This window comes from Helianthus annuus, chromosome 2, assembly GCF_002127325.2.
Source record: "Helianthus annuus cultivar XRQ/B chromosome 2, HanXRQr2.0-SUNRISE, whole genome shotgun sequence".
NCBI classification, from domain to species: Eukaryota; Viridiplantae; Streptophyta; class Magnoliopsida; order Asterales; family Asteraceae; genus Helianthus; species Helianthus annuus.
In genome coordinates this window covers 166,523,464-166,543,000 of record NC_035434.2, presented here as the reverse complement: position 1 = coordinate 166,543,000, position 19,537 = coordinate 166,523,464, and the positions used below count along the sequence as shown (strand labels likewise).

Below are 19,537 nucleotides of genomic sequence, written 5' to 3'. Positions count from 1 at the left end.
ACGTGTAGGGCATATGTGTCACGAGTAGGTTCGCTAGTTGGTCAACACGTGGTCCGGCAATGCTTATCTGGTCAACCTTAAGTTGACGCGTCCCGCGTAAGGCCATGCTCAACCCCTACGCGGCCCGCCTGAAGGTCAAATTTCTTGTTTTCTTGGTTTTTCATGTACGTTAGGGTTTCAGGGGTCTAGGTTTTCACTTACGGGTTGTTTAGGGACATTTTTGGCGGTCCTTACAAATGGATTTGTTGGCAACTTGGTTTGGTGCATAGAAATCTAAGAAACAAGTAAGTTTGAACTTTATTTTGAAAGTTGTTTTTAAAAACAGAAAAGATATACTATTTTAGACCTCAAATATGGTGATGTTTCATCTTATTTTACCATGGTAAATTTATGGTAACATTCCTAGAGGTTTTCCAAAGAAGAAGGAGGAGAAAAATATGAAGAAAAGTGAAGAAACAAGTTCAAAACTCATTGTTTTGAACTTGGATGAATCTGCCCAAAGTTGAGAAAGTGTATACATTTAAGAGTGTTAAGGAGAGTGTTTGGAGTGTGGAAAGTGTTTAGCAGGTGATAAGGGGTTGTATTTATAGTTGGGATTAGGGTTTGGGTGTTAAATGAGGTGGTTGGGGGTTGAAAGGAAGGAAAATGAGTCAAAATTCACAAGTTTGAAAACATTCTGCCAGACCTGGTGCTTTTTCACGGCCGTGCCGATCAGGTGCACGGTCGTGTGGATCACGGAACACAGGGTGGTGCACGTCAGATATGCGGTCATGCAGTTCGTAGCATGCATGGTCATGCGCATCAGTTGTATGGTCGTGCGCCACCTGTAGAATTTAACAAACTTTCTAGAATTTGCAGCTTGACCCCTAGAGTTTGATAATTCCATTATTGTATGCTAGAAACTCGTAATTAAGCATGTTTTTGGTTATTTAAGTGTATGCAAGAATATGAATGATGATAACACGTGTGATTAACATTCCGAAATAATATAAACTTAAGTACGGCTCTGTTTTTATATAAAACGCATATTTCGTGATTGTTTACGTATCGTGCATGTATGAATAAACAAGTATGAATAAAATGCAATTTCATTATAATCAAAGTCTCGAGATTACAAAGATTGAACGAAGTACGAATACAAGCTTGCTAAAAATAGAATGTATTAAATACGGATAGTTACAATTATACCACTACATCACTTTTAAACTTTAAACCCCATAATACTCCTTACTGATTACGACGTCATGTGCTGGATAATGCCTAAATGTAGGGCTTATAGTTCATTCCCCACCCACTACACATGTTGTTAATGATATATAAAAGAAAAGGACAAACACTTATAAGATCAATCATTTCAACAAAGGGTATCAAATTGTTTGTTTCTTGATAAAAAATCAACCAAGAAGGCAAAAAGCTAAAAAAGAAAGCGGATCAATATATTTCCCCCACGTATCAAAAAGATTACAAACCACTCTTTTGTTTGTTTCCTTATAAATTAAATACTATTTTAATATAAAATTTATTTATATATTTCCAATTTTATATCAACCCTAACTAATTGCAATATTGCATGCATGGGTCCCTAAGTAATCTCCTTATTTATACCTTATCTCACCAAAGGTGTTCTTACATGCCTATAATTCTCCTTCTATAAGTTGTACTTTCACTTAAGCATAACGTACAACTCTTCATTGCATGGCTCTCTTTCTCCCAATTCTCCTCTTCATGTTCACAACTACAACCAATGCACAAGGCAACCCACCCTCACCTGGCTACAACCCTAGCTCAAAGATTGAAACCGTCGCCTTTAATCAAGCCTATGAAAGCCTATGGGGCCCACAGAATCAACGGTTCGATGAGGGCTTAGTCACCATTTGGCTCGATAAGTCCTCCGGTTAGTAGGCACTATTATATGTTATTCTACAATCTCTTGTTGATATTATATCATGCGACACACGATGTAACACGTGTAACAGGGGCGGATCTAAGTGGTTGGTAGGGGGCGTACGGGAAACCCCTCAACTTTCTTGGCGAAGTGTAATTTTTTTTCCATTTTTTGATTTTATTTATTCGGATACTCCTAAGCAAATATAATGATATCCGTGAATTTAATGTTAAAGAAAGATCGAGAAGAACCATGAAATATTTTGAAGAAAAATGAAAAATTTAGTCCGGAACAAAGTTGCATAGACGAAGAAGAAGATTGACAATAGATGAATGTTGTTTTTAAAATTTTGTTTCTCTTTCTTGAAATCAGGAGGGTTTCATCCTACGTGCCTACTATTATAAATTTTCAATTTTATTTATTATTATAATTATAATATAATTACAATTAGAATTTAACTTTAATTAATTCACCTATTATTATTCTTTTCTTATTCTATTTCATAATCAACTTATTTTCTGTTAATTTATTATCCATAATCAACTTATTTTCTGTTAATTTATTAATTTCTTAAAATTACTACTTATAACAATCTTTTATCATAATATTTTTTGTTAATTTATTATCCATAATCAACTTATTTTCTGTTAATTTATTAATTTCTTAATGTTACTACTTATAACAATCTATTATCATAAACTATTTATTTTACGTAAATATCAGATAACATTTCCTCCTATAAAAAATCCTTTATTGTCCATATTATTTAGTAATAAAAACCTCAAACACTTTAGCAAATATATTAAATTAGAGTTTGTGATGAATTGTTAGTATATACAAAAACTTAGGTTAGGACCCGACCCCCACCTGAACCGAGTCGGAAAATTTTTATATTCGCTTGTATGAAATTGAAGCATCTAAAAACAGTGCCTTAATACATATAAAATCTTGGATCCGCCACTGAATTTACAGTGAAAAAATTGTTACGATTTATGGATGTACGATAAAAAAGTTTGGGATACTCCTGAATTTTTCTTCTAATTCCGTCACTGACGTGTAATATTGTAAATTTTATATGACAGGAAGTGGTTTTAAGTCAAAAGGGTCGTACGAATCGGGCTTTTTTGGGACTGCGGTCAAACTTCACCCTGGTTACACTGCTGGAGTCATTACATCATTTTACGTACGTATGAATTTAATGACTACTTTCAAACCAAACCAAGCAATTCGAACTTTTCATGCATAATATATGTTTACTTTTTTTATATATACTATGTTTCGTTGGTTGATTGATTTTTTTCCCGTACTTTGATGATTGTACAGCTTTCTAACAACCAGGATCATCCCGGGAACCACGATGAAGTTGATATTGAGTTCCTCGGGACGACTCCTGATAAACCGTACACGTTACAAACGAACGTGTACATTAGAGGAAGTGGAGATGGGAACATCATAGGACGAGAACAAAAATTTCATCTTTGGTTCGATCCTACCGAGGATTTTCACGATTATGCAATGTTATGGACACCAGACGAGATAATGTTGGTTTTCTTCTAAATCTTTTTTCCTTCATTATTATTATTATTATTATTATTATTATTATTATTATAATTATTATTATTATTATTATTATTATTATTATTATTATTTTCATACATTTCCGTTCTGTAATAATTAATTTTGTGGGTCATATATTATTATTTTCGTACATTTCCGTTCTATAATAATGAACTTTGTGGGTCATATGACGCGTGTTTCATAGAAATAAATATTTTGGATAACAAAATGCGACAAAAAAGTACATATCGAAATTTATAAAATCATTCAAGGAAAAACATATTGCAAGTTATGAAAAAAATATTTTTTTCCAAACTATTCTCATATTTTGCTCTAGTTTTTCTTATATAACCGGTTTAAATTTATATTTATGTAAAATACTATTTGAATAAAAATGCTATTGCGGACAGTTTTACGTGCCAATTTAAGATGACCGCAGATCATGCAATAGTTTATGCGTTGCAAGTCACTGCGGTCACAGTCCCTCAATCACAAAAGACCATATGCGATAAATTTGTGGCCGAAAAGAAGTCGCAAATCTCCCATTTTCTTGTAGTGTTAGATGCCAAAAAAAATAAATTAAATTTAAATCCCTAATTTTTTATAAAATAGGTTAGACATATATATCCTTGACATTAATATCTTTTAGTAAATAGACACTCCATAATTGCTGTCGGTGTAAAAGAGGAAATTTTTTCTTTATGAAAATCTAGCAAAAGATCATTTTGATGGCTAGATTTTTATATTTTTCTTTTACAATAAATTATGGGGTTAGGTATTACAGATGTTTGCTTGAGCATTTTTTTAATATGATATTTGTCACACTCCATTATTATACGGTTACCCTCATAGGATACTAGATTGATCATTGATTAGGACTTTTTGGACTCTATTATGATCAAACTTCGACGTGAGAAATAAAAATACATAAATGTTGCAATCGTTTGATATAACATGCAGATTTTTCGTGGACGATGTCCCAATAAGAAGGTACCCAAGGAAAAGCGACGACACATTTCCTACAAGGCCAATGTACGTGTATGGATCGATATGGGATGCATCTTCGTGGGCCACTGAAAACGGTAGATACAAAGCAAACTATGGGTACCAACCGTTTGTTGGTAGGTATAGCAACTTCAAGCTCGAAGGTTGTGCCGCGGGTTCAGGACAATCTTGCAGCCCTCCGTCTGGTTCTCCGTCCAACGACGGAGGGTTGAGCCGCCAGCAAGTTGCGGCAATGCATTGGGTTCAAAGGAACTACAAAGTGTATGATTATTGTAGTGACCCAAAAAGAGACCACTCTTTAACACCAGAGTGTTAAATATAGGGTTTTGGTTAAAAGGAATATAGGTTTGATATATATGTGTGCAAAATCATTTTATTTGTATGCGTTTGTGTTTTCCTTTTTTTATGGTGTGTAGTTTTTGTCACTATATGGAAAAATTATATAAAAAAAGTAAGTACATGAATGAAAATATTAAGTGTTGTGTCTTTATTGTATGATTGTTGTCACATTCGATCAATAAATCATACATATAATTTATTAAAGTGTTGATCACTACACTATTGAAGTGAAAAAAAAAGGTTTTCTTTTCGTACATGAACCGTATTCAATACATAACTGTTTCTTAATTTAACCAAAGAGCGAAAGAAAATGGGCAGACGTTCAGTGGCGAAGCTTGACCCGAATGACGGGGGTCGAAAACGTATATATCCAAAAATTTCTATAGAACCGAAGGTCGAAAACGTATATACCCAAAAATTTCTATACGAAAACTACATATATAACACATATAACACGGTAGTGCGAAAAGTTCGGGGGTCGGGCGCCCCTCCCCGCCCCTTCTATACTTCGCCCGTTGCAGACGTTTATGTAATTGTTATAAATATTACGCTATAAACAATTAAAATATACAAAAATTTATGGGAATATTGGATTTTAATAATCACAACTATTCGTCATTAGCTGCCAACAGTCCCAACTTCAAAAATAACCACTCGTAGTCCCAACTATTAACATATTGACCTCCAATGGACCCTGACTAACAGAACCCTAACATCACGAGTCTCCAGTAGCCAGAAAAACGTTTTTGGCCGGAAAACTCAACATTTTCGTCCCAAACCTCTTTGTAACCTTATTACGGACCTTTAGGAACCCTTTTCTACCCCCAATTATTGAAGTCGTCGGAAAACTCTTTTTTTCGCCGGAAAACATTTTTTAGCTAGAAAGCTCAACATTTTCATCCCAAATCTCTTTGTAACCTTAAATTGAACCTTTAGAAACCTTTTCTTGCCAAAAACGGTTTTTCGGCAACCGGAGACTAACGGCGTTAGGTTTCTGTTAGTCAGGGTCCATTGGTGGCCAATATGTCGATAGTCGGGACTGCAGGTGTTTATTTTTTAAGTTGGGACTGTTGCCTGCCAACGACAAATAGTTGGGATTATAAAAATCTAATATTCCAAATTTATGCGGTTTTCTTTATTCTCTACTCGAAATTTGTTTGATCAGAAAATACCTTTGATTATGTAAAACCCCATCAACAATCATATCAATTTATATTATATAAGCATCCATAATTAATTTTAGAAAAACATAAAATAAAATGTGTTGCCTCATTTTATATGGTTATACTACACAACATAATATGTAATGTGTACTTTTTATGTTATGCAATACAAGTTTACAATACATATTAGTTTGATTCATTGTTTTTTTTTTAGTTAATTGATCACTCTGCTCACGCTTTATCTTGTGATGTGGTACTTTCTTAGAATTAGAAATGTCTTCGTTTATCAGTTTTGTTAAATAAAGTATCATGTTTCCCTAATTATATTATTAGTTTGATTTATTGACTTTGACAATTAGGTCACAACCATAATAGTAGTTGATGTTAACTAATCTAGTTTTTGTTTGATATCGGTCTAATAATAATTAGTAGAAATATTTATAGCTTTGTTAGCGGCCGTACTCAATTACAAGCCCAAGCACAAATTTATATATGGCTTTTTTTACATTTGATTATGTATTTGATTTTTCGTAACCTAACCAGTGGCGAAGCTTGAAAATTTCCACCGGGGTGTCGGAAGTCACCGAGCCTAAAAATTCTATATAAGTAATTTTCTTTTTAAAAGCCGGGGGGTCGAAAACGTATATACCTAAAAAATTCTACACAAAACGTACATACATAACACTACTGAACGAAAAGTTCAGGGGGTCGGGCGCCCCTCCCGGCCCCTTAAAAGCTACACCCTTGAACCTAACCCGCTTACATTACTATAGTTGCTTATACATTTTTAACAAATATTCCTGTATCCATCACTGATAAATCGTGTCCATCTAAGTATTTCTATTGACCAATATGCACACTAACAAAACCAATAGCTAGTAGACCAGTTCAGTTTACACTTCAGGAAAAGCATGGAACAAAAGCGTGATAGATAATAATTATAAGTTCATCAATTATCTATATCTAACTACCTTAGAAACTCGTGTATTAAAGAGTTTGAATAAATAAAATATTAAATAGCAAATACTAACGATTTAAGAATTATAAAATGATATTTTGAGATATGATATGATTGTTTTTTAATTAACCTTTTTTAAATAAGAAATAGAATACGAATTGATAAAATAAGAGAAGCGAGGAAAAAGAATGGACTCACAAATTTGTGACAATGTGAGCCCAAGATTATTTTTCCATCTCTTATTTCAACCAATCGGGTTTTTTTTATATACGAAAACTTTAATTCTTAAATCATATCTTATCTCAAAATATCGTCTTATAATTCTTAAATCTTAATTGTTGACTATTTAATATGTATTTATTCATTCCATGTGATTTCTAACCTAGTTTCAAGAATAAAATTAGGAGTTAACTGGCATTTTCGTCCATGTGGTTTGTTCACTTTTGCCATTTCAGACCAATTTTCAAAAATGCACAGTTTCTTCCCTGACATACTGGAAACATATCACTTCAGTCAAAAAAATTAAAACTCATTTAAGTCAGACAGGTTAAATGATGGGTGTTATTGTCAATTCATAAAATAAGGTGAAAATAAAATATATATGAATTAACAATAATACCCTTCATTTAACCTGTCTGACTTAACTTGGTTTTAATTTTTGGACTGAAGTGACATGTTTACGGTATGTTAGGGAGGAAACTGATGCATTCTTGAAAATTGGCCTGAAATGACAAAAGTGAACAAACCACATAGACGAAAATGACAGCTAACTCTAAAATTCGGGTAATCGAAGCATCAAACAATAGTAATATTCCTACAAAGTTGGGCTTTCTTCAACTGGATATGTGGGCCTTCTGTTGAAAGTTGAAACTGGATCATTAGACCGAATTCTCCCACATATAGGCTATGAGTCATGACGTCCTAAAATTCAAACCACTTGAAAGTTGAAACTGGACCATTTGTTTGAGGCCCAGATTTTAAAAGCCTAACTAGTGGAATAAAATAATAAAAATCATTTACAAGGCTCACTGGCCAATGCTTAATGGGTCTATAGTCCATCTCTAGATTATAGCTCCAAGTAGGGGTGTCAATTTTGTCGGGTTGACAGGTTGTGGGTTGGTGGGTTGAAATGTACAACCCGACCCACGTCAAAGATTTCAACACTAACCGCACACATATAAATTCGGGTCAACCCGAACCCAACCCGTTTAACTCATTTTAAACGAGTCATACAAGTTGACGATTTATAATCGAGTTATTGGGTTTTAAGCGGATTATCAATAACATGTAAATAGAAACAGAAAAAAAAACAAAAATATAAAGTTTTTTTTTTCTAAATAGTTAAACGGATTAACGGGTCAACCCAAACCTGACCTGTTTTAATACAGGTCAAACCGAACCCGACCCATTTTTTAAAAGAGTCGTGTTAGTCGACCCAAACCTGTTTTTTTCGTGTCGGGTTCGGGTGGGGTTGACGGGTCTTGTCAAGAATTGCCGTATCTAGATGCAAGACGATGTAAAATTTAGTGCTAAATGAGAACGGGCAATTTGGAACACAACTTTATCAATCATTCGTAAGATGTAACATATGGATATCCTGATAATGTGATATATTTTTTTTTATTAATACTTAATTAATAATGACTATTATCCATTGTAAACCGAAAGCAAATGGTCGAAACCGAATCAAACCAAGCCACTACTAACATTTTTGTTTTGATTATTTTGGTTTGTTGGACAAAAAAGGTGGTTAATAAAGTGTAACATTGTGTAAGAACAAATCAAGCCAAACCACTACTATCTACTTGATGTCAACATGTAACTTTTCTCACAAGTTGAGTTGATCCAAAGTTTTTAGCACTATGTAACATTATAACATATTAGTTGACATACTTTGAATCTAAGATATACAACAACTTTAGGTATATATTAAATAGTTATACACAACTAAGGAAAATAAATGATGAAGTGGACTGTTAGGTTTGGTTTAATGTCAAAACAATTTTTAAACAAATCGTTCAATTAACCAAACCGCCAGTTTGAAAATTTATAAAAACCAAACGTGAAACTGAACTTTGTTCAACCGGTTTTAACCATGATGTAAACATCCATATAATTTGTTTTTATTTTTATTATTTTTTACAATAAATTTCATTAAAACAACAGACGACCACCCTAGCCCACACCGAGACTAAGGCGCCACCAAAACCGGAACAACTTACATCAGATTAAAAGAACAACACCAATCGGCCCATGAGACTGTCTTACACTTCGACCTCTGCTTAAACCATAAGAAGCTAAAAGATCTAATATTTACAATAATTTCTTCGGGTTTAACCTCTTTTTGTTTGAACTTCCTCTCGTTTCTAACCTTCCATATAATCCAGCTTGCCAAGCGCAGATTTTTTTTATCGGGATGAGATTTACATGATTATGGAACTCCATTAAATCACGAACAGAAAACCCAAAAATGGGTGGCACTTTGCACCAAGAAGCCACAAGACCAATCACCCCTTTAAACATTTTTGCAAAAGGAATCCATGCCAATTTAATTATAGACATGCACCAAGGAACCAATATTTTTCCAAACCCCCGTGTTATATTTATTGAAAGGAATTAATTTCCAAGCACATTTTTTCCAATGAAAAGCATCAATAACTCGCTTCCATAAACTATTTGTTTCCGTTTTATATCTTCACACCCATCTAGACAAAAGAGCTTGGTACCCATGGCATTATAGCCTAGTGGTATCTTGGTGGTGGGATAAGGTTTATGGCTATTAGGTCATGGGTTCGATTCCCACAAAGGGGGGGTTTTCCCAGATTTATTGGGTTTCCTCCTGAATTGGTGTATAGACATTATTGTCTAGTGGAGATGGATATGATCGGGTGGTTCTGCTGGTGGCACGATGATACTCCAGTGGTCTGTCAGTGATTCAAATTTGCCGTTCCAAAAAAAAAAAAAAAAAGACAAAAGAGCTTGGTTCATATATTTAAGCCGGTTAATACCAAGCCGATTTATTGTTCTTAATTTAAAGAGTTATATATAATGTTTCCTTAATTGACTTTGTCATGGCACCCAATCCTCACCATGTGTTCACTTCTCGATTTTGCTCCAATACATCTAGGGAAGAAAACTACATGGTATGTTAAATACAAAGATTGCATTTTTAAACACTTAAAAAATTATTACTAGTTGAAAAGTCCAACTAAGTACATAACTTCACATATAAATTGATATAACCCGGAATTCAACAACATGGTTAGATCCGATGATAACTCAAATAATTTAGGATGGATGGTTCAAGTATGAACATACCGGAACAACCAGATTAATACTTGAACCAAACAAAAACCGAAACCGGGACCGATTATACCCGGCTATACCCTATACATATTCTATTTTTTTTTACATTATACAATACATATTTAATAATATTAAACAAAAAGACGAGAAAATAGGGTATAAAATACGCAATAAAGTATTAAAAAGCCTGAAAAATTGGTACTAAAAAACTCGGAAATATGGTATATAAAACACGAAAATAAAGCATTTTAATACCTGGTTTTTAAGAACCAAAACCGAACCCTACCCGGAACCGGGTACATAGGATATAGTTTTTTGGTCAAATAACCGGAACCGAACCGATTATAACAGTAACCAGTTCCTAACCTTAAAATGAGAGCCGAAATTGCTTCCATAACAAGAACCGATTATTAAAAATACCCGGTTTATACCTTAGCAGGGAACCATCTTCGATAGTAACTTATATAAAATTGTTGTTATGTTGGAATTGATTTGTTTTTTTTTTTTCTGATTTTGTGTTATATAATCTTTTATTTTTGTACTAGAAAAACAATGGTGATCAGTAGGTTGGCATTTAACCCGAAAATCAAGAAGCCGTGACCGTTGAAAACCAGCACCTCTGTCTCCACCACTTGCTATAAACTTCTGACATCTGACACAAACTCTCTCTCTCTCCTCTATTATATTACCTTTTTAGCCCTACACTCACGTGCTCTTCCCGTTTACCAACATTATCACCCCTCCAAGTTTCTTTTTCTTCTCTTTGACCCCCTTTGGTTTACAACTCTTGCCAACTTTTCCCCTTCTTTTTCCCGCCACTCTTAAATATTATTATTTAACATGATTTATCTGTCTTACACGCCCCTTGTCTTTTTCATGTGTAACATTTCACCCCTTTGCTTATCACCATTTGCAAACAGATTCAATAGCAAGGTTGTAAGAATCGCTAGACGTTAGTCGGCCAGTGAAGTACTAACAAACAATTAATCGAAATTAATAGAGATTAATCGAGATTAACCGGATTGTGATTTTATATGTAATTTTCAGTTTTATATGTACACACACATTTTTTATGTATTTTTTTTAAGTAGACATGTTTTAACATCCTAGTCGACTCATATTTTCAAGTATATATGATTAATTGTCGGAACTTATAGGTTTTGGTTAAGAATCTGGCCTAAATTTGGCCGGAATCGCTAGACTGCTACCATTTTTTGGCCAACTAGGATTGGATTTAACCACTGTTGACCGCCTACTGATTAATTGATCTATTAGATAAAAATTACTCGGTAAACCTGGGACTAGCGATTAATCGATGACTAATCAGAGGCTAGCCGGGATTATTACAACCATGTTCAATAGTATGTGAAACACTGTATAAAAACGCACAACATAGTAAGGAAATTAACGGTTCGGTCAGATAAACTTTTTACAGAAGTACAAATTACGATTTCAGGAAACGAACATAAGGAGTTGGGTTTGGTAGGTTGACTGGACTTATTGATCTAACTAACAGTTTAACAGTTCACCGTTTTGAAACGATTAATTTTTTTCAAAATCATTATATATAAATGTTCATGGTTATAACAATATGTTTGACTATATATTCTAAAAATGAAACAATATATAAAAACAACAAATGTTAGACGGTTATGTTATGTTGTTGATTAATTGTTAGCTGAGTAGTCGGTTTTTGGTTTTTGATTTGTAGTGTTGCTTTATGCTTGTTATACATTGGTAGTGACATGTCACTCCAATGAATTAGAACGATACTCTGCCCTCTACTTGTGTTTTTTGGTTTTTGATAGTAATACAAATCAGAAAAACAAATGTTAGACGATCATTTTCAAGTTTTAAACCAAATCTTGATCTCAAACCAGCCAAACCTTCCGAGTTAATTCGGTTTAAACAATTCGATGAATTTCAAGTTTCAAACGGTTTATAAACACCAATACTTAAAGAATGGTGTAATAGATTATGTGTAGTTCAATTAAATTTCAAAATAGAGCATTTTACAATTTACAAGGGCCTAAAGTGTATATATAAACCCAATAAGGGCAAAAGTGTAAAAATAGTACTCCTATCTCTAATGACAGATAGGTCTACACTATGAACCATGAGGACCACCCCACCTTTTCCCACCCCAACTTCAATTTGTTTCAATAATTGCCACCTCAGCAACAAAGTCCAAAATGGGTCCCAGGAACCAATGCCACGTTGGAACACAACAACCTAGCTGGCATACCACTTTCCAATCAAAACTCGCCACGTGTATATCAACCATTCGCCGAAAACCTCGACCTTCTATGAGACCTACCGAGTTTCGTAGATAACGCTACAAGCACTTCCCATGTCGCATCACCCGTTTCCACGTCATCGTGGAATAGTAGGGCCCGTCGGATTTGCGGGTCCCACAAGTTACGTTGTATCGCGGAGAGATTTGTCGCTGCCACATGATCAAGTACGTGGCCGATTTTTGCCACGTCATTTTCCCTCACCGTTAGAGATATATTCGACCATGGTACGGTGGATTCAAACGGCAGACGGATGCCGTCCGCTATGATCACCGGAACACAACCCAGTGCTACCGATTCGACTAGTCTCGGACTCCATGGGGCCCATCCTAATGGGCATAGACAGAACACCGATCGAACGATTTCTGATTGGTAACCAGGGAATCGGTGTCGTTTTAAGTAAAATCTTCGGTCGTTTCCGTATTTTCGGAGTATCTCCGTCCTCACACGCCTGAACAAATTAACAATTGTCAATAAATGCAAAACAAAATTATGGCGAAACCAAAACTTTTTAGTTCAGGTCTTAGAAAGGTTCTTTAGAAATCGGGGTCACTTTCATTTTTCTTAAAAGAAACTCAAACTTTATTATATAAAAATTTTAACAAATTCTAATGAAATAAAAAACAGTGTCCTAACCATATTGTTCTTTAAAAACAAGGGTCTGACTCATCTTTTTTTTAAGAAAAAGAAAGAAAACTCAAATTTTATATAAAAAAATTCCAACAAATTCTGAAGATCGAAGGGTCAACGGACTTCTTGACCCATTACGTTTAGCGAAAAATCATAATGTAAAAGGTGGAGGTGTTAATTACTTGCTATAGAAACGTCCGCTGACGTTCTTCGGGTGAACCTCCATTTTCCCTCGAAAAAACGCGAAAATATCCCTTCTACCATCAATAGGCATCTTCGAAAGAGTCGATTGAACGGATTTTGGCGAAATGTAAGGCGGAATAACGACACTCTCAGCGTTTTGACACGGGTGTTGGTATTTAACGCCGAATGTTTGTAATATAATCGAGTTTTTCATGAATTCGGGTATCCCATCAGCCATAGCTCGATCCTCCTAATTTGTTGAAAAAAAAACATAAAAACATACATTTAGTAATCCATGTATAATTTCACATTAAGCAGCTTATTGTCTGTTTACCTGCCATTGTTATGTAATTTTCCTAAAATAGTCATATGAAATATTAAGCCATTGCAAGTGAATGAATAAATACCATGGCATGAAAACAAGCTCCGTAATCATGTGAGGCTACAAACACATGATCGGATCCATTACTCCGTTTCCAAAACGGTAACTCGGACGAGATGAGCTCAACGGCGGACGATAATAGAGCGCGCGCGTGTCCGATGGCGGGAAACCCGTTAACGGTGCTGAAATTGCACGAAACATAAACGGGTACGAAGTAAAAATCGGCTTCCGTCGGGTCAAATGTTCGAAAATCGCTTTTCGTCAATGCTTTGTGAATCGCCACCTCCGAAGCGAATAAGTGGTTGCTACACCGCTCGTTTGATAGCCAATCGCTGTTGTATTTCGATGGCAATTCGTATACATACACCTTCAAATCGTTTAGTAAACCTGCAAAATTGCACCAAATATTCCAAATCAAATCGATCGATACATAAACAAATATACGTACTTAATAAAATCTCACTCATAGTAGAGCTAAAATATCAGTTATTGATATGGTTTATGGGAGATGGAACAAGAACAAACATTTTCTCTGTCCAATGGGACAGTGAGGCGCTTGCTTACATCGCCCTCTGTCCCAGAGGATCCAGAGAATGTCCCAGAGGATAGAGATATTGCTGCTTCTTTTACCCCTAGGACAAAAAGGTCTAATCTTCCTAGTAAGAACTTTTTTGTCCCAGGTTAGGTTAAAGATGCACTCCTTTCTTTATCCTTGGGACATTGAAGGTTGTTTCCGCTAAGACTCTCCTCTGTCCCAGGGGATAGAGTGTTATTTCCTGGGACAGAGAATAGCTGCTCTCATGAGTCACTCGGCTCTGGATCTTTTTACTATGGTATGGTAATAAAATTGTCAATTGCAAACTCAAACTCAAATTCAAGATTCAAACCATGATCATCTTTATCTTCTCGAACAACAACCGATTCCGAAAGCGCGCGATGCGAATGATTAACCATCGTCGTCTTCAACCCACTCGTACTCGGTTCATGACCATTCAAGAACTTACCAAAGAAGTAAAACGATAACGAAAACCACAATACCCATTTGAAGTACCTAACCAAGAATGGTTTTCCATTTTTCTCATTCTTGGTTTTGAAGAACCTCATCTTCACATAGAACCCTCTTCGGTTCTTAACCAATCTATTCATATCCCCCATTGTGGATTGCTATTCAAAATCTTTATATAATCATCAACAAAATGTGTATCCAACCAATTCTGCTGAAACCAAGCTTTCAATTGTGGTTGAAGTAGTAAAGATGAAGAAAAACAAATTGATAATGATGGTGGGTTTGTTGAAGAATAAAAAACCTTGCAAAATTAGTATATATGTGTATATATGTGTGCATATATATTTTATAAGCAATTTGGTGATGGAAGAATAAACAAAGGGGTGTCGAGGAATGCTGTTTTCAAGATGATGAAATGTGGTGGTTCGTCTTGGTTTTGTGAAAAGACCGTTTAGTGTGAAATGACTGTTTTGCCCTCCAAGCTGGAATTCTTAAATGTGCAGTGATGGGTTGTACTCTGTGTGTTAAATGTGCTGTTACATTGGTGGTCTGAATGATGAGCTGGTTGTGGGTCTACCACCATTTCCTGTTTGGTGAATAATGTAAAATTGTTACATGTATTTTGGTTGATTGTTTAATTTTGTTATTACTTAAAACTTTTTAAAATTTAATTTTAATTTTTGGATAAATAGGTTTCTTTAATAAGTTATTTAAAAATATAAGTATCAAATTTTACTTGAACATATTACTATTGATCATGGTAAAACTAGTTGTATTCCTGATTCATATCTTTGCACCTAAATTACAGCAAATAATACGTCACTACCAGGATAGAACCTGGGTTTCTTCCCCCCAAACACCAAAGGTGTTACCACTGGGCTATAGCCCAAGTGGCGATTCATTCATGTTAATTAGGTTGTACGTAGTGGGTTCATGCCCCACGCTACATCACCTTCTTGGAGCGTCGAACACCACACCATGTGCACCAAAGAGGGGCGTCCAAGGGCTCGCCAGGGAGCGGGGTAAAGGGCACAAGAGTAGACTGTAGAGGTGAGTGTGAGGACTCATATGTCAGCGAGGTGTACAAAAAAACCGGTTTTAGAACCGAAACTGGGGAAAAAACCGAAACCGGTTTTTTTAACCGAACCGCCGGTTTGTGACCGGTTACTAATCTTGATCTGAAAAACCGGTTAATAACCGAAACCGGTTTTTAAAAAACCGGTTAAACCGGAAAAAAACCGGTCCTAACCGGTTACACCGGTTATTGTTTTGGACTTGAAAAACCGGTTAGTAACCGAAACCGGTTATAAAAAAAACCGGTTTTCATTTTTGAGTGAAAAAACCGTTTCGGTTAATAACCAAAACCGGTTTTTGAAAAAAACCGATTTGTACACCTCTATGTCAGCCCATAGGCCAATTAAAACTCTTCAGATAAAAGAGGTCGCTACACCACAACGTTTAGTCTTAAAATTTGTGTATGTATTTGTTTATGATTGTATAAACAGTGTAGGAACTTCGTCTATTTTATATATTCTGTATTGACTTTTAAAATTGATTATAACATTGCCTAGTAAGGACTTCATCATGTATAAAAATGTTTTATGTCACAACTATTTTTTAAAGTTCTTATATTTTTGTATTTTTTATATTTTAATATTTTAAGTTGATTAGAATGTTATTGGGTCACCAATAGGTAAAACTATAGGATGTCCGGTTGGATGTTTATGTTTATAATGATTAAAGTGTGAATCTGTGTTAGTTTTTATGATTAGTTTTTGAAGTTCATCTATCTTTGCATTTTCTATATTATTTTTTGTTTGATTATGATGTTATTCTGAGATTTGACTGCTAAAATTTTAAGATACTTTGTTAGATGTTTTATGTTTTAACGATCAATATTTGTGTTTGTTTATATTTACATGATTGATTATATATATAAGTTCTTCTACGATTTGATTTATTTTATATATAGATTATATCATTAACCTGGTAACATCAAAAGCCTTTACGAACGAGCTCTCTCTTTCTTCTCTTTTCTCCCCCTCTCCTATTCTCGTCTTTCTTTCATGTATGGTATTTATGGCCTTGGGCATTTGATATGAGAACTCGTGACGCCCTTTAGCTTTTTCCATCACGATAAAGCTATGTCGTCAACGTTCATGGCTAAAGGACGCTAGATTACTAAAGCTCCTAAAATATAAAATGATAATCTAGGATGTTTGCCAATGATCTCTTGGCAGATACATGTTTGACCCTTAGTTGGTGCAGAGTGAGATAGTTGTGGGCAATGATAGGAGACCCAGGGAAACCTGGGTTCGATCCTTGAGTCAAACAGATTTTACCGATAATCTCATTGTCGTGCCTATAGACGGGTTGTTTATTGGGGTTTTTTTCGAAATTGGTGGACTCGGTTACTCTCGGAGTATTCCGTTTGATCCAGTAACTGTTCCGAGAATACTTGAGATTGATTATGTTGCGCGTTTAAAAAAAAAAAGAAAAAGGATGTTTTACGGTATATCACAATCTAAAAGTTACCATAATAATAGACTTTAATATAATAATAACAAAAAAAGGAAGGGAATGAACCTGTGGAAGAGGAGACCTATAAATATCAAAAGAATCAATAATTGAGAAATGAGTTGGTCTATCACCATAGTGGAACATGAGGGATGTGAAATATTATATGCAGAAATATGGGGACCAATAATAGTTTAACTAAATTATTTTATTAAGAATCGCATGTTCCTATGATCTAAAGAAATAACTTTTTATATATTTTATTGACACATTAAAAGTTTTCGAACGTTTAATTGTGTGATGTAATTTAATATAGTGTTAATTATCAGATGAGATATCCATTTTGTTGTTAGAATGTCAAATTGTGCTAATATTATATTTTAGTCATAAAAGTTATTTTCATGGAGGGAAAAATAGGTGGATCCGAATATGAATAGTTAGAACTAAATAATATTTTTAGCTTTTATGTCATCGAACCGAGAAAATGATTTAATGGTCTTAAAGTAGAAGATATATAAAAAGGTAAAATGTCAACTATCTATAAAGACGTTCTGGGTAGGGGTGTAAACAAGCCGAGCCGAGCCCGAGCTCGACTAGGCTCGAGCTCGGCTCGCGAGTAAAACCCAAAGCTCGAGCTCGGTTCGACTCGGCTCAAACTGTTTTGAGAACAACCTTAAACGAGCTAAAAACTCGGCTCGAGCTCACTTCAACATCGCTTAAACGAGCCAAAGCTTAGCTCTAGCTCGGCTCATCAATGTTATCTTCATTACTAATATATTATATATAAAAAAATTAAAATTTTGTATGGGCTCGTTTAGGCTCGCGAGCCTAAACATGCTTTGTATTTCAGGCTCGAGCTCGGGCTCGATAACAAAACGAGCTCTATTTCAGGCTCGAGCTCGGGCTCGGGCTCGTTAAAGCTCGGCTCGTTCGAGCTTTTAACCGAGCCGATCACGAGTAGCTCTCGAGCCTCTGGGCTTGTTTACACCCCTAGTTCTGGGCAGTTTATAGTTTCTTATTAGTTCTGTATTTTAAATGAAATCTCTTTGGCCATTAAATTAAACTATCAAACAAAAAAATCTAAGTCCTGAGATGATGATCATTTTCGATTCCTGTTTGGATCATTTTTAAGAGAAATTTGGGTGTAGGGATGAATCAGGGCTTTAATCTCAGGTTTGAACCTGAGGGTTATCAGATTACATTTGGTTCCCGTGCATCAGGGGCAATGTTGCAGAAATCGGCCTAGGCGGCCAATTAATCGGCGCCTAGACGCTAGGCGGTGAGTTACTGACTAATTTTTAGCTAGTCGGTCCAATTAGGTGGATATGGTCAAAATCGGTCTTAGGCGGTCAAAATCGGTCTCAGGCGGTCAAAATCGGACTAATCGGTCAATGTTTTACAGCCCATTAAACACAAAATTTGACCCATTTTTGAATCTGGCCCATTGTTTTACAGCCCAAATATTACTTATAAACCTATTTTAACATTTAATTTTAGGTATTTTAACATTTAACCCCCTTTATCTTTCACTAGTTTACATATGGTTCCTAAACTTTTAAATTTATTAATAAAAAGTATAAAGTTATCTCCTAAACTTGTAAATTTATTAATAAAAAGTATAAAGTTATCTATATATGTAAAAAAATTTGTAAAATTATACTTAAAAAGTCCAATCCGATTAATCCCGATTAATCCCTATTAATCCCGATTAATCCCTATGCGGTACCTCACCGCCCGACTAGCGCCTAGCGCCTTCTACAACATTGATCAGGGGGCACGATCTCATGGCAGTTGAGGAGTCGACTTTTGACATAGCCCCTAACATTATGGGTTTACACGTAAAAACCAAAAACAAAAAAAAAAACTATTTGAATGTTTTTAATTAGTTTTAACGTTTCTTAACTACATACTTTTATAATAATGGTAAAAAAAAATAACATAGATGAACTTATTTTGCTAAGGTCATCTATGTTACTTCATCAATCACAATTTTTATTATTAAACGACTTAAGTACAATCGAAATAATAATAAAAAAACTAACAATTTATCACTCTATTTATTTTTACCTTTGTATCATTCTATATGAGTAAATTGGAACAACTTTCATCAAACTGACTTTGTAATTTGTATGCAATGAACCATGATTTTATACTTTGATGTAAAAACCTAAAAATTTGCTATCATTTGATGTAAAATTTAACCTTTAACTTTTATTAACATGTCTTTATTCAAACGTTATACGAAGTTATGACAATGTTGATGTGGCATTCCACGTAAGCAATTATATTTAAACCTTTTTTTTATTTATCAA

General features: G+C 34.7%; 2 protein-coding genes across 2 annotated transcripts; one reads left to right on the top strand and one right to left on the bottom strand.

Moving 5' to 3' along the window:
• Window positions 1-1,612: 1,612 nt before the first annotated feature.
• On the top strand, window positions 1,613-4,937 carry LOC110927034 (xyloglucan endotransglucosylase/hydrolase protein 31). Its single transcript, XM_022170629.2, has 4 exons — window positions 1,613-1,894; window positions 2,968-3,068; window positions 3,209-3,426; window positions 4,403-4,937. Exons 1-4 carry the CDS (start codon window positions 1,696-1,698, stop codon window positions 4,761-4,763), a joined length of 879 nt encoding a protein of 292 aa, XP_022026321.1. The 5' UTR covers window positions 1,613-1,695; the 3' UTR covers window positions 4,764-4,937.
• Window positions 4,938-12,168: 7,231 nt separating this feature from the next.
• LOC110927035 (probable glucuronoxylan glucuronosyltransferase IRX7) lies at window positions 12,169-15,127 on the bottom strand. The gene is made up of 4 exons (XM_022170630.2): window positions 14,590-15,127; window positions 13,728-14,089; window positions 13,320-13,570; window positions 12,169-12,958 (listed from the first exon to the last, which is right to left on the bottom strand). The coding sequence occupies exons 1-4, from the start codon at window positions 14,855-14,857 to the stop codon at window positions 12,490-12,492; spliced, it is 1,350 nt and encodes a 449-aa protein (XP_022026322.1). The 5' UTR covers window positions 14,858-15,127; the 3' UTR covers window positions 12,169-12,489.
• Window positions 15,128-19,537: the final 4,410 nt, after the last annotated feature.